Source organism: Melampsora larici-populina (assembly GCF_000204055.1).
Source record: "Melampsora larici-populina 98AG31 unplaced genomic scaffold MELLAscaffold_52, whole genome shotgun sequence".
Classification (NCBI taxonomy): domain Eukaryota; kingdom Fungi; phylum Basidiomycota; class Pucciniomycetes; order Pucciniales; family Melampsoraceae; genus Melampsora; species Melampsora laricis-populina.
Genome location: NW_006768816.1, coordinates 431,343 through 445,466, shown reverse-complemented (window position 1 = coordinate 445,466; position 14,124 = coordinate 431,343). Strand labels below are relative to the sequence as shown.

General features: G+C 41.1%; 3 protein-coding genes across 3 annotated transcripts; 1 reads left to right on the top strand and 2 right to left on the bottom strand.

The window, feature by feature from the left end:
• Positions 1–238: 238 nt before the first annotated feature.
• Positions 239–2,546, bottom strand: MELLADRAFT_111305 (uncharacterized protein; the record flags this gene model as incomplete). Its single annotated transcript, XM_007415577.1, has 4 exons — positions 239–483; positions 587–928; positions 1,010–2,234; positions 2,322–2,546. 4 exons carry the CDS (start codon positions 2,544–2,546, stop codon positions 239–241), a joined length of 2,037 nt encoding a protein of 678 aa, XP_007415639.1.
• A 4,758-nt stretch (positions 2,547–7,304) lies between these two features.
• MELLADRAFT_73077 (uncharacterized protein) lies at positions 7,305–10,071 on the bottom strand (the record flags this gene model as incomplete). The annotated part of the gene is made up of 5 exons (XM_007415576.1): positions 7,305–9,216; positions 9,281–9,568; positions 9,651–9,775; positions 9,841–9,896; positions 9,979–10,071. The coding sequence occupies 5 exons, from the start codon at positions 10,007–10,009 to the stop codon at positions 7,620–7,622; spliced, it is 2,097 nt and encodes a 698-aa protein (XP_007415638.1).
• A 1,982-nt stretch (positions 10,072–12,053) lies between these two features.
• On the top strand, positions 12,054–13,282 carry MELLADRAFT_92775 (uncharacterized protein; the record flags this gene model as incomplete). The annotated part of the gene is made up of 5 exons (XM_007415627.1): positions 12,054–12,124; positions 12,177–12,255; positions 12,328–12,393; positions 12,458–12,647; positions 12,879–13,282. The coding sequence occupies 5 exons, from the start codon at positions 12,054–12,056 to the stop codon at positions 13,280–13,282; spliced, it is 810 nt and encodes a 269-aa protein (XP_007415689.1).
• Between the last annotated feature and the right edge of the window lie 842 nt (positions 13,283–14,124).

Here is a 14,124-nt window from a genome sequence, read left to right as displayed (position 1 = left end):
CAGGTCTTACAAAAAAGGACTTTATAAAATCTGTGAATACATATGAAAAAGATGAGAAAAGTAAGAATCAAAAAAGGTACAGACAACCCCTAAAACGAGACTTGAAAAATGATACTCTTTTCCTTACAAAAACAAGCTCCCAAAACATCTAAGTAATCTAAGTTTCTAACGCATTCAAGTTATTTTTCGTCAAAGTAGTAGCGATCAAGAAGGGAAGAGGAGATTCGGGTTTTGGTCATCAAGCTTCATAAGTTACACCGAATCCAGCAGATCTGATCTGATCAACCAATCCCTCATTGAGGGCTTGATCACGTGATAAGAAAACATAGGTAGGTTTAGTTGATTTAATTTCATTTTCCAACGATGCTAGATGTTGATTTTGATTTTGAGGTTGAGATTGATTCCTTTCAAATGGGTTTTGAAATTGAACTAAAGCGTTTTCATCTGCTGGTAAAGCTAGGGTAAGTCCAGAGATCGGATGCTCTACAAAAAAAACCAAATGTGGTTACCAAGTTAGTGGATGTGATTCGAAATAAAAGATAAAATCATTGGAATCCATATAGATTTATTAAAGTGTTTCACATACCTGGTAGATCATCTGTAGGTCCATAAGTAGGTGAAGAAGTATCAACAGGCATTAATGGAAATTCACCTAAACCAGTTAACATCACAGAAGGTCTACGAGGAGAAAAATGATTGATTGAAGGATCAAAGCCACTAAGGTCCATTTGACTACCATCTAAATAAACACCATTCGATCCAAACTCGTAGCCACTTAGATCTGCTAAAGTAGTATAATCAAACGCTGATGGATAATCTTCATCTGGAATATACATGGGTGTAGCCCAGTATGGTGAAGGTTGTTCGGATAAACCATTTGAAGAAGTTGAGTCGTTTCCTCGAGGTTTTGGGAAATCAGGCGAAAGTTCTATTGATGATAGAGATACAAAGCATGAATGAGAATGTACAAGCGGTGATTTAACTTTGAAAGATGTAACAAATCGCTTACCTCGACTTCCTCTAGATTTCGGGTTATAGACTACATCGTGAACGTGCATAGGCCTGATTGGACTAGGTGGTGGAGGAGCACTGATAGCTCTAGACTTACGACGGGGTAAAAGTGATGGAGGTAATCGTTTTTCTACTACCATCTTATCAGCTTGAGGATCCTTTCGTCTCACGTTTTGAATCTCTTCAGAAACTCTTGCTTCCATTTGTCCTTCTTCCATTGAAATACCTGATAGTTTAGTTTCCATCACAATCCTTGCTACTACTTCGCATCTCAATGCTTCATTTCTTTCTTGTTCTCTTTGAAGTAATGTTTCTTCTGTTTCTTCTATCATTGAATTAGGTGAAGTTTCTGAAACAGGTGATTTTCGATTCGCAGCTTTACGTCTACCGGTAGATATTTTTTTCTTTGCTGGTCCATCTTTACGATAAACTGGTTTGTAACGATAATCAGGATGTAATTTTCTATGTAATTCTTTCTCCTGTTCTGCTTCACGTTCCCATCGCCCTTTCTCTTCAGCTGGTAAGTTTTTCCACATATGACTTACAATCCTACTGATTTGTCTATGATCTTTTTCTACGGTAGGTGGAATTAGATTGGCAGCGCAAGCGTGAGATCTGAAAAGGATGAAAGCGTTCCTAGGACGTTTGACATGACCAGGCGGGGTTTTACGAGCATGTGAAGGTCTTCCGGTTGAAGTGAGTGGACGTTGGTATCTTCCTGTAAATGAGCCATCGGGGCCCTGCTCGACAGTTTGATTGATGAACGGAGAGATGATATGCGTAGTTGAGGAAGGCAAGAGTGGTGGGGCAAGTGCACTAGGGTCAATGGCTTGAGGGAAATCAAATTGTAGACTCGAGCTTGAGCTACCGAGGGATGAAGCAGCAGACAGATCACGATGATGACCTTGCTGACGTCGGGCGATGGGCGCGCCATAGCTCAAAGGGCTCATGAAGGATGCTTCATCTGAGTACGTAGAAGGACTGAATAAGCCGGGTTGCGGACTGATAGGAGACGACTGTGCACCGCCGCAAGCTGGGTCAAGAAGGCGAGCAGGTTCAAATGACTGATGTTGGTAAGGCGCTTGTATGATGCTATTGAAATCAGTCTGGAGTCGGCTAAGAGCGCGTGCAGAAGCAGAGATAGTTGGAGTCTGAAATCGGTATTCAATAGGTGTAGGTGGCTCCAAAGCTAGCGCGGGTCCACTCATCATTTCCAACGAAGACTAAGAAAGAAAATTGGTAGATCATCAGCAATTGCTCGGTTGGTATAATGCTGGGCCAATCATAACCCTAGCCTTTCAATTACTCACGTCAAGATGTGAATTTGCAGAAAAAAAGCTATCGGCCGAGTCTGGCGTACGTTGGATCGAATGATCCGCAATTTCTGATTCAAATGGATTTGATTCAAGTGCCAATTGTCTAGCGTAATCAAAATCATCGTGCGAGTCGGAATTTTGTGAGTCGTCCGGATTCATAGAGACAAGAAAATCATCCAAAGAGATAGTATTTTCGTGTTGTTGGTCATTAGATCCCATGATGAATAAATCCCGATGAGATGTGATGTGATAATCAAAAGTATAAAAAGGGCGTTTAAGCGTTTCAGCGTTTGACGTGACGATTTTTTTTGATAAAGTGAAAGAGAGCGCGAATAAAAAGTCAATACACAGCTAAGAAAACAACAAAACAAGGACAAAGAAAAACAAGAACTGAGAAGGAAGACCAAGACTAAGACGCGGTTGATTGTTCTCAAGCGTGAGGCAAGACAATGAAAGCAGATTTAACCGTAAACAAGAAAGAAGTAAATGATTCGTGCGGGTATAAGTCTAGTCGGGGATATGATCAAAGAGAGGGAGTTTTTGGGATGGGTTTCTTTATAACAAAGAAGCAGCTTTGGGCTATATGACCGCTCCGAAAGACAATAAAAAATAAAATCCCAAAGAAAGAGGAAAAATGCAATATGCAAAGCACTGAGAAAATGACGAAAGGAAATAAGAATCAGAGAAAGAGAGTCTTTTTTGAACTTGCTGAGAAAAGAATATGATAACAGAGAGATGGAGAGATAGACAGATAGACAGAGAAAGAGAGAGAACAGAGGCCCGTTGAAGATCGGCAACGGCGATGATCTAAAAAAAGGGTAGTAAGAGGCTATCCGGTGAAGCCGTTTTTTGAGATGAGAGAAGGGCAAGATGGTTGAACGCGAATGTTATCCACAAAGACTTCAGAGTGAGATGTGAAGGGAGGTAAATGGGAGAGAGAAGGATGCAGAAGGGTGATGTTTAATAACAGCCCTCTATGGGTATCACACCTGAGCGATTTTATGGGAAGCGAACCGGGATGATATCGCAAAAGACCCAAACAGAGGAGCGCACTGACCTGGGGAACTCTATCCACTATCACGTACAAACAGCTTTTCTTGAGATGGTAAAAGAATCCAATCGAGGTGAAGTACAAAGCTTTACGAATAAGTTGAGAGTAATCGAAAAAAAGTACGGTGGACAACTTGAGCTAAACTGATGTAAGTCGCTGTGTGTGGGTGTATAAGTGTGTGGGGTGCCGCGTTTTACCACTCAACGAACTTGCTTTGTTTGATCGACGGGTGGTTGCTTTCTTCCTTGAAGAATTGAAGCTCAGTATCACAAAGGATGATGAAAGAGGGCTATAGAACAGCGATTGTTCTTATTGATATTGAAAGCGATTCTTCTTGATAGTTGAGATGATGATGTAGAAGAATTTGCTGGGATAAAAGGCAAGACCGCGAGGGGAAAGCAAACAGATTGGAGGAGAACAAAGTAATCCTGGATATAAACAAACAAGAAAAACATCCGAAGGCGAAATAAGAACATATACATCGCGTCAATAGTCCACCACCGCGATGAAGGAACTTTATCTGATCTAAAGGTTTTTTGGAATGGCTGTGATGATATAGAACAAATGTGATACAGACCTTTACCTCTCGAAAGCTTCGAAGCGGAGAAAGATTGATTAGCCCCGAGTGAGAGAGAGGAAGCGTAAATCAGTGGGCCAAAGGGGCCTAGAGCGTGGGTTTGACGAAGAGACCTGGATGGCAAGCGAAAGCTTCGTTGTTTTAGTTGAGGGAGTGGCAAAGAGAAATACTCGAATCAATGATGATATCGAGAATGAAGATATTGTAGAAGGTTATGAGATCTGGTATGGAAGCGTGAGAGATACGCTCGAAAGGAGGAAGTATATAATTGTATTTTGCTTGTATCCTAAGAATCAAATCAGATCACTAGAATGTACAAAATAGCTCAAGCAGGAGTAGGCTGAAGACTGATAATGGAGTGGGAACAATATTGTAAGGTGTATGGTAGTTGAAGATGATTAAGAAGAGTGGGAGGCAGAGGATAAGCCGATTGACTAGAATTTATACCAAATCACTGGGCGATAGTAAGAATTCAATGATACTAGCGGATGACAATGACGGGGTAACAGGTCATCAATCTGATAGAGGTAGCCAACTGATCCGGGGTGGCTAAATTCATGGGCGGTAGGAGACCATTAGGAGGAGGATGATAGTCAGTCAGCCGGGTAAGTACCTTCCAGTGCGTGATAAGATTGACGACGGACTTGAGTGAGGATCCCAGCTCAGATCAGGTTAACAGTCTGGAGAAAAAAAACAATATTTGTATTGGGAATTGGTTGAGATGATTGAAAAGTCAGCTAGCTACACCGTCATCAATAACCTCAACCTCAACTACCTCAAACTCACATATTTAATTTGAAGGAAAGAAGCGTGATGGATATGTGGTAGGTTAACAACAGTCTAGTAAGAAGAAAGGCTCGAATAACAATAAATGAAACCGTCAAGGATGGATGGATCACAACAAGTCAGCCGTCAACATATGTACTCTGATTCCCATTTCCTAATTAACGATCTGAACAAAGTGATACAAATGGTGTACTATCATCAAGAGGAAGCAAGTCAAATCAAGTCAATGTGATGATTTGATTTTTGTAGTCCTAGAGATATCATATCTTCTTCATCCTCATCATTCAACATATATCACAATCCTCAATCTCAATTCCAACCATCTAGACAGGATACCATTAAAACCAGTTCTCAAATATGTAATACCCAAGCTCATGAAGCTTTTCTGCGCCGGAAAAAGAGATGTTAGAGGTACCAGCTATTTCATGACGACATATAAACCTTGAATAATCTCACCCTGAACGACTGAGATTGCAAAGGTACAGTCGTTTTCAAAAAGCTTGCCAAAATCTGCCCGCAAAACTCGAGCTATTTGGCGGTGAAATTGTGGCAAGCTTTTTGCAAACGACTGTATATCACTCGAATGATATCATATCATATACCTGAAGTATTTGTACACACACAAACCATCTCACCAAGCATGTGTACTGAAAAGGAATTCATTTTCATATCGAATCGAATGTCGATCCAAGCGCTCCAACTGATTCTTGAACTGTTTATGTAAGTACAGCATACTTACATTTATCTATCCTTGCAGATAACGGTACAACTAGTCTACATGAATCTGGTATATGAGTTTAAGAATCTAAATTCGGGTGATAGAGATCCGATTTATTTCATCTCAAGCGTGTATTCATGTCTAAGACTCTTTATCATTTCGTGTCTTGAATCCTTACCCTTCTGTCCATCATGAGCCAGAATCGTTATGTTAGATTATTTACTTAAGTTGGATTAACATTCTCTCATTTAGCAAGAAAAACAAATCCAAAAGATCAAGTGCTAGGATGTATGATGTCAGGTAATTCGTATTTGGCTTGTTTAAACTTTCTACGTATTTGATTATTTTTCTGGAGAAGTAAAAGAAGAAAAGAAAACTGTAGATCTCTTATTGTCAAACATTTTTCCATCATCTGATTCACGAATCAAATATGTTTGGACGTTCAAAATGCCCTACTTGAATTCCAGTTTAACAAGTATTGGCTCAGAGTCAGATTGAAGATAGACTTCGAACAATTTCATTATGAAACATCTCTCATTCCTCTATAGCAAAACAAATCCCTGACTTTTCCAGATTGATATGAATAAGATCTGATTCATTTGTGTAAACGTACGGCCACTCTTGATCCGCTCGCTGGTGGATTGACCAATGTAAGACAGGATATCGAACACCAAATAGAATTTCATAGTCTCTCATGATGGATAAATATGTATCATATACAATACACTATGTACTCATCTCAATCCAAATAATTTAGACTTCAATCCTTCGTAAGAAGACTTACTTTGAAATCCCGTTCCCTTTACTGATTTCATTTCATCTTCCAAAGATCTGAAGTTGTGTTTCAAGATCTTGATTTAATTTGTAACTTGCCTTATGTTTTTGGTGGGTCTCTTGAAAGTCTTTCTTTGAGAAAGTAGGGGAATGATCTCCTCATTTGTAATTTCTTTCGTCATAACTAGTACATTTTAGGATTTTAGTCTTTCAAAACTTTTTGAAGGTCCCTTCTTCGCGACGATCAAATTTGTAGTTTACTTAGTTTGATCTCGCATTGGTTTGTAGATATATATTGTCGGCTCTGATTATGACCCTTCACCACCCCCAAAAAGATTTTAAAGCTGGGGTATGATGTAACCGTAGACAGATAGGGCGCGTTCCTCAAAACAGTCGAAATATAAACTAATTGATTCTTGAGAGAGAAGTAGAGAAGATGATGACGTCCGGGCTTGCAATCTAGCTATCAGATGTACAGCTCAAGTATTACAAGTTGTCAAATACTTGAGCTTGATTCAAAGTATAGAATTCGATTTTAGCTACGCAGAAAAGCTTCAAGGAAACCCTGTAAAGTAAACAAAATTACCAAGGGTTTTATTTTGTAAAGATGGTGGACAGAAACACGATGTTTTAGATAATCTTAGAAATACATCTTCTTGGGTTCGAACAAACTCATCAGAAGTGCATACCTATATCAAACTGATATGTTCATATTTCAACTCTTTAGAAATGCAAAGGATCTGAGTTCAAAGCTATACAAGCCTATATTGATGATTCAACTTAGCCTTAGGTATCAGCCTTCTACCTTGTCAATCATGTCTGATTCGTCAAAAAAGCTTTCAAATATTCGTAAACAAGAAAAAAAGGAGCAAGTACAATGCATCATCTTTGACACATGTGAAGCTCACATATATTTGTTGGAATTGGTAAGTGAGTGAGCTACAAAGTACGCGTTTCACTAACACAATCTAGTCAACAAGGTATCTTGCAAGAGATGAAGATATATATGGAAAAAACCCTTATTCACAATCGATGAGATATATATGGCAATTGATTGACCAGTTTGGTCTTATAGGATGGCTTCAATCATAGTGATACCTTCCTTTTCAACCTCTGCTAGGAGTGGGTCTACGATATCACGGGTATATGGTGCCAAAATTCCGCGCTTGTTGATAACGCCATCCAAGATTAATTGGACGGCAATTCCACAAGGCACACCGACCAATTTGGCCTAGATTCCAAAACGTGCCTGGTCAATACGGTTCATTGAAAGAAGATGTTTGATAGTCACTCACCATTGCTGAAGGTCCCTCCCCGGTGTGGAATGGTGCACCATATTCAAGAAGGGTCGAGGTTCGAGTTTGCTATTGTGAAAAACCGATAACATCAAAAATCAACATCTCTAAATTTCAGATAGCTATCCATTGAACTGACCTTAGATCCATCCTTGAGTTGGATTTCAAATTTGTGTTGAAGCATTACCATATCACGCTCTCCTTTTCCATAAGCCATCTTTTGCTCTAATGTAGCACAGAGAGTGTCTAAGATACTTCGACGTGCAATGACCTTTTCTTGACCAAAGACTCCGATCCATCGTAAACCGGATAAAATTCGCTCTGCCTCACTTTCGGTGGGGAAGGTGGTTTTAGCTTTGATGGCCTCGATCAATGTGTTCTCATTTGAATCAGAAGCTCCGAGAACTCGAGCGGTGACCTCATTCCAAGTGATTTGGGCATCAGGCTTCAAGTAAGCTTGGTCAGCTTCATTGAGGAACCCAATATCAACCAAAGTCTTAATGAAAGCTGGGAATCCTTGATATCTCATCGTTCCACGAACAACAGTCTCGGCTTCAGGAATAGCGTAGAATTCTCTGAATGGTGTCGAATCTCGATTGGGATAAGCCACAAAAGCAAACGCCGGTGAAATAAAGTAAGGGTTTGCGTGGTTCATCAAATCTTGACCTGCAACCTCGATGAGTTTGCCCTTGGAATAAAGCTTAGCAGAATTCAAGAGAGCTAAGAGGACTCCTCTTGATGACCAGGAGAACTTGTATCCTAATGGGTTGTTCGAGCTCTCAGGAGCAGGTAGACCACCACAGTAGGAGATGAAGCCTGTGACTTTGCCACCCTTTTGATGAACTTCATCAATCGTCTTGACAGCGTACAAGTGATCGATTCCGGGGTCAAGTCCAATCTCGTTGAGTACTGTGATGCCAGCTTGCTGAGCCTCCTGATCTAAGGCTCTCATCGCCGGGCTGACGTAGCTTGTGGTGACAACATTCTTCTTGTATTTGATTGCGCTCTTGATGACGCTTGCATGATGTATATATGGAATCAAAGAGATGATCAAGTCGTGCTCCGACACCGCTCGGTCCAACGCAGCAGTATCCGTGATGTCAAGCGAGATGTAATTGGCGTCTCTGACTAATTCTTCCGCAAGAGACTTGGCAGTTGCCAATGTACGACAGGCAATCGTCAATTCGTTGTCAGATCGGCGAAGGATGTAATCGGCAGCGGGTTGAGCAACAAAACCAGACCCAAGGAGGAGGATTTTCTTTTTCGCGGGTGTGATGACGGCAGGAACCGTGCTCTGATGAGCAGGAGGAGCTTCCCCAACTTTAGCAGCAGCGATGGTAGCACGAGCGAACTCGGGTAAAACAAATGCAGCCTCATGTACGCGCTTGTTGTAGTATCGAGTGTTGCGGACCTGTCGGAGTGGCTTTTTTAGGTTTCGGTCTTTATCCAGAGAGCACACGACGAAGCCGATGGTTCCACTGGGGTAAGTCGGAATCGAAGTGTAAGCGTATTCGACTTGTGGGAAAAGGTCCTTTGATCCTTTGATCAACGAGTGGATGAGTGGTAAGTGCAACCAGATGCACTCTCCCTGGGTTGAAATCGAACCATTTGGTCTCAAGGCATTTTTCAAAAGTTGGAAATATGGCATTCCAAACAATGTTTGCGCTGGACCTTCGTTTGGATCAGAACTATGAGTGGACAAAGTCGCGTAAGCCAAGAGTGTATGATTGATTTGAAGAAATGGGAGAATACCTATCGGTGATGATGACATCAAATTTTCCGACTTGATCTCTCAAGAACTGGAAGCCATCTCCGATGAAGAGGGTCACCCGAGGATCGTTAAAGCCGGCAGCCATGTGTGGAAGGTAATCTTTCGAAACTCGGGGAACTGCTTCATCGATATCACACAGCACAGCGGTTTTGACAGAAGGATGCTTCAAAACTTCTCGTAATACACCACCGTCTCCACCACCAATTACTAAGACATGCTCCGGGTTCGGATGAGAGTTGAGGGGTATATGCGCAATCATTTCCTGATAACTATCAAGTGTTGCACGCCAAGATGGTTGATTCAGTGATCGCGAAATCGCTCCTGGCAGCTCAGTCAGAAATGGATGCTAACCTAAACTCATCGTTCTCCACGCATTGGATTGCGCCATCAAGCACTAGAACGTTTCCATGGGCCACCGACTCGAAAACAAGGACGTCTTGGAACTTACTCTTCTCCACATGAAGAATTTTCTTCACCTGATCGACAATAAAAATGATTAGCTTTCAGGATCCGGATCGAATAAGTAAGAAATCGGGCGTACTTGTAAAGACATAGCTTGTCCAGGCCATAGCGGACTTTCTTCCTTGAACCAGCCGTCTGTAAGCGAGCAACGAGGATAACATCAGCATCGCGCTTCATCTTTTGAGGTGTCTTCCGAGGATCTGATATGAACACCAACCTTGGACAGAAGGGTGAGTTAATTCTGCCATTTTCCTAGGATAACTAAATGAAGACTGAAAGGTGAAAAATCAGAGTTAAAATGGCTCCAGTGATACTGGTGAAGGAAAATTTCCAGCCTCTTTTCAAACTTAACTAAGTCCCTCAGAGGTCGCAGCCACCGGGAGAGCCGTGACTGTCCGGCCCTGACACTGACACCTGACTGTCAGGCCCCTCACAAACCATGTAATCATGGGTCATAACCCACTGCTGAAAGGTCGGTTGCTACCTGTTGCATCCTCTGTCTCGACTGTGGTCATCCGGTCAACAGGCAAACAACAGTCCTGCTGACAATACTCTTTTGCAATGATTTCAAAACTGACGAAGGATTGGTTTTACAATTTGTTCTTGGTAGGAAAGATCCAACGTAGTATGAGGGTATTTGTAAACTTTTTTTCGACAATTTCCAAAGTACTTTCACTTTATCAGGGAGATAATGGTGAGATAACTTGACCTTGACATAATGTCTAAACACACTCCATTTAGCTTTACCTGCACTAGTATTCAATCTATTACTCCAAATCAAATCAAGTTCAGTGGGTAATTTTTTTTCAAACACTTCATGATTTGATCTTTCGATTGATGATTATACTAAATCGTCACGTATTTGTAACGCGACTTCAAAAGTCGAGCCGGTTGATCAACTTGACGCATATATGACTCATAGAAAGCTCGTGCGATGTTTGAGGATTAGATCTTGGATCATCATCACTATTGGTCAACTTGGAGCTCCAAGATCAAGAAGATGTTGTATAAGTACAGCCGTTGTAATAACTATCGGCAGACTTTTGAGAAGATGTGTAACCACAGGATTTTATTCTGAAAGTCAAAAACTCGAATTTTTTTGACTTTCAGATCGAAGTGTAGTGTCCTTCTTGAGGATTGGACAGATAGTTCCGCATTTCCTCATCACGATCAGTCACGAACAGTCACGAACGCTTTCAATCTCTCTCCTTCCGGCTATCCTTTCCTCAAATCAAATCAATAACCGGAAAACAAGTCTCTTATCGCCATGACATCATCTCACATGATGTCTTTCTGTCCATTTCAAGCTTTAGGTCGTTCACCTCACTACTTTATAAACCCACCACCGTTCACACTGAAATCTATCCTCACAATTCACCTATTATTGACCAGAACTATCTTCATATTTCATATATCATCCACCTTATCATCATTCTTCTTTTTTCCATCGTTTTCCCAAATACAACATCGTATTTGTACGTCATTTATTTCATGTTAATGATTTTTTTTAACTCTGCGTTGATGTATTCTTTTTTTGGCTCTTGATAGTTACCAGAATGTCTAAGAACAGTTCAATTGCTCCGGCCGAGACCCCCTCAAGTGCCTACATGAACCCTTGTGAGTTGCTTTTCACTCGTCTTTTTCGGTTGGCTTCTTCATCTGATTGTTCCTCACTTTCAGTGTTCGAAGAGGCGGATGATCGGGTAGGTAACGATTGACGTGCAACCTGCAACAGACAAGACCCCTTGTTGCGTGTTGGGACTCGCGGTCGTGAAATTTTCGATAACAAGAATCAAATGAGATTCAAAATTAAATTCAAGATTTATACCGACCAGGAGGTCGATATCAATGCTCCAAATCCAAGCACTCCCAAAGTTGGGGCTGGTAAGAAGGCAGCAAAGGTTTCCAAACTCAATTTAATCGATTCTAAAGCGATCAACAGCGGTAACCTCGAAACGAAAATTTGCCCTTTTGGAAAGAGTGTGATTGAATTCAAGGACCTACACTGGGAAAATGTAGTATTTTTCCCAAGTGAAAAATGATTGACCTGAAGGACAAAAAAAATTGAAAAAGGTGGAATTCTGCATTCATTCTGCATGTGCATTAACACTGCATTTTTCTGCATTGATGCTGCATTTTTTTTCATTAATGGTGCATTAATGGTGCATTTTTATGCATTAACATAGCATTTTTAATTATTTTTGACATTAATTCTAATCATTTTGCATAGCCGAAAAATACTACATCTGTGCAGTGCTAGTGGCTGATGCGTGTGAGAAGTACGAGGCTGGGATGAAACATATCATCCTGAACAGTCCATTCTCGCCAGAACTCAAGTGGAAAGCCAGCATTCGCCGGGCCAAGTGGGTTCTCACTGATTTTGATGTATGGCAAGAATTGGTCTACACTCTTGAGAAATCCGTCAAAAAGAAGTGTCTTGTTTCGATTGAAAATGAGAACGTTCAAGTTAAAGCGAAAGAGGGAGTTAAGGCGAGTTTGGTCTTTTCTCTAACCAGCTTATATTTCTTCCTTTCACCGATTGATTCATGTTTGTTGGCATTGACAGGAATCCGCGACTAAGAAGCTCATTGCTTCGACTAGCAGAGGCGGGACTCAAGATCAAGAATCTGAGGTGAGTACACGACCTACAACCATCAAGTTTTTATTGAGGTTTCTGCTTTCTATTACCTTAACAGGAATCGATCAAAGAGCAAGAGTTGGCTACTTTTGCTAACAAGATTTTTAGCAAGTTTGCGATTGAAAGGTCCTCCGGAGGATCTGGTAAGCCCGGAGGCCCAGGAAAGATTTCGACTTTGCCTTGGGATCCAACCTTCCAATACAAATTGACTTACCACGCCGCCTGGGTTTGGGCAAATGGTGCTGTAGGTATTGAATGATGCATCTTCATTCTGTTTTTGTATATGACTGACTGCTTTCGATTCTGTTGGATGGCCAACATCGCCACCAGCAAAATACCGCCCAATACTGCAGAGTTCCGGTATGAGATCCAGAAGAACCGCTGGATCCACCCTGACATGGGTTTGGATCATTGGGTGGATCTGCGTTTACAAGGAAAGCCTTGACGATCACTTCCTATCAATCCGGCTTCATCATCAGTTCAACAAACTCCACCTGGTGGAGTTGTATCCACCGACGAAGGGATCTACAAAAAGCAATCCCTTTCCCATTCGACCTCAATGCCCAATATGAATTCCGGGTTGGTGAAGGTAGGTGAAAAACGTGTCGCCTCCGGATCTGGTGACATGATTGACATCAAGGCCGACTTGAAGAAAATAAAGGTAGAACATGGTGAGCTAATTGTCAGGGGATATCCAATCAAGACCAAATTGGCACTTACTGACACTGGGTTCTTTTCGGTCCAGCTCCAGAGTCCAAGTTTCCCGCCAATGAACCAATCTATATTTCCAGTGATTTCGAGAGTGACTGGGAAAGCAATAGTATTAGTAGCAGCATTGAGTTTGAGCTCCCAAGGCCTTCCACCTCTCACTTGGTGGAATTAGAACTGTTCCTGACTGATTGTGGAATTGAAGATGATGATGAAAAGACTCAAACCCTTCTTTGAGAAGCTGGTATCCTCTCGTGGACCGACTTAATCCCAAGCATTCAGTTCACTGAAGACAGTCTAACCTCCCAAGGTATTGACCGTCAAGTAGCCAACCGCCTGTTGACCGAAGCTCAAGCTCGTTTCTTGAAATGTAAGTTGTATTATTATTTTTTCCACAAACGAAGCTGGGTACTGACTTATTTGTTTTTGGGGTCTTTTCTATCTCAGGATCTAGATAATCCATCAAACACCAAATTGACTTTAGTATATCAAATTATCCCCTGCTAAGACTCCGATCAAGCGATTCTATTCGTTTCATCATCCTCATTCCACGTTTCACTTTATTATCAGGCTATGATCGGCTGCTGATTGACTTCATATCGAATTGAATGTTATACTATTTTTTATCTTATGATCAAATGTGCCCTTCACATATTGTTATCCGCAAACTGTTTTGAAATCTTGTCGTCAGTTTTATCGAAATAAACCAAAAAATTCTGATCTCGTCCTTAAAATGTCTTATGTTATCCTCAAGTCTTATCCAAAACCAAAAAAAACTTTATATGTCGTGCTTAAAATGTCTTATGTTATCTTTGATCATTTTAGTTTCTTGATGTCCGTCCTTCTTGTTGGTTTGATACCTGAATGCAAACATTTTTATCCTTGATTGACAGTGCGTAAACAACCAACGTGAACTCATTCGCTTGAGATACCTCACATGGTATTTCAAGCGCTTTCTTGTACAATACCAACCTGAAGTGGTTATGCTTTGTCAAACACATTGCATCAGTTGAGACA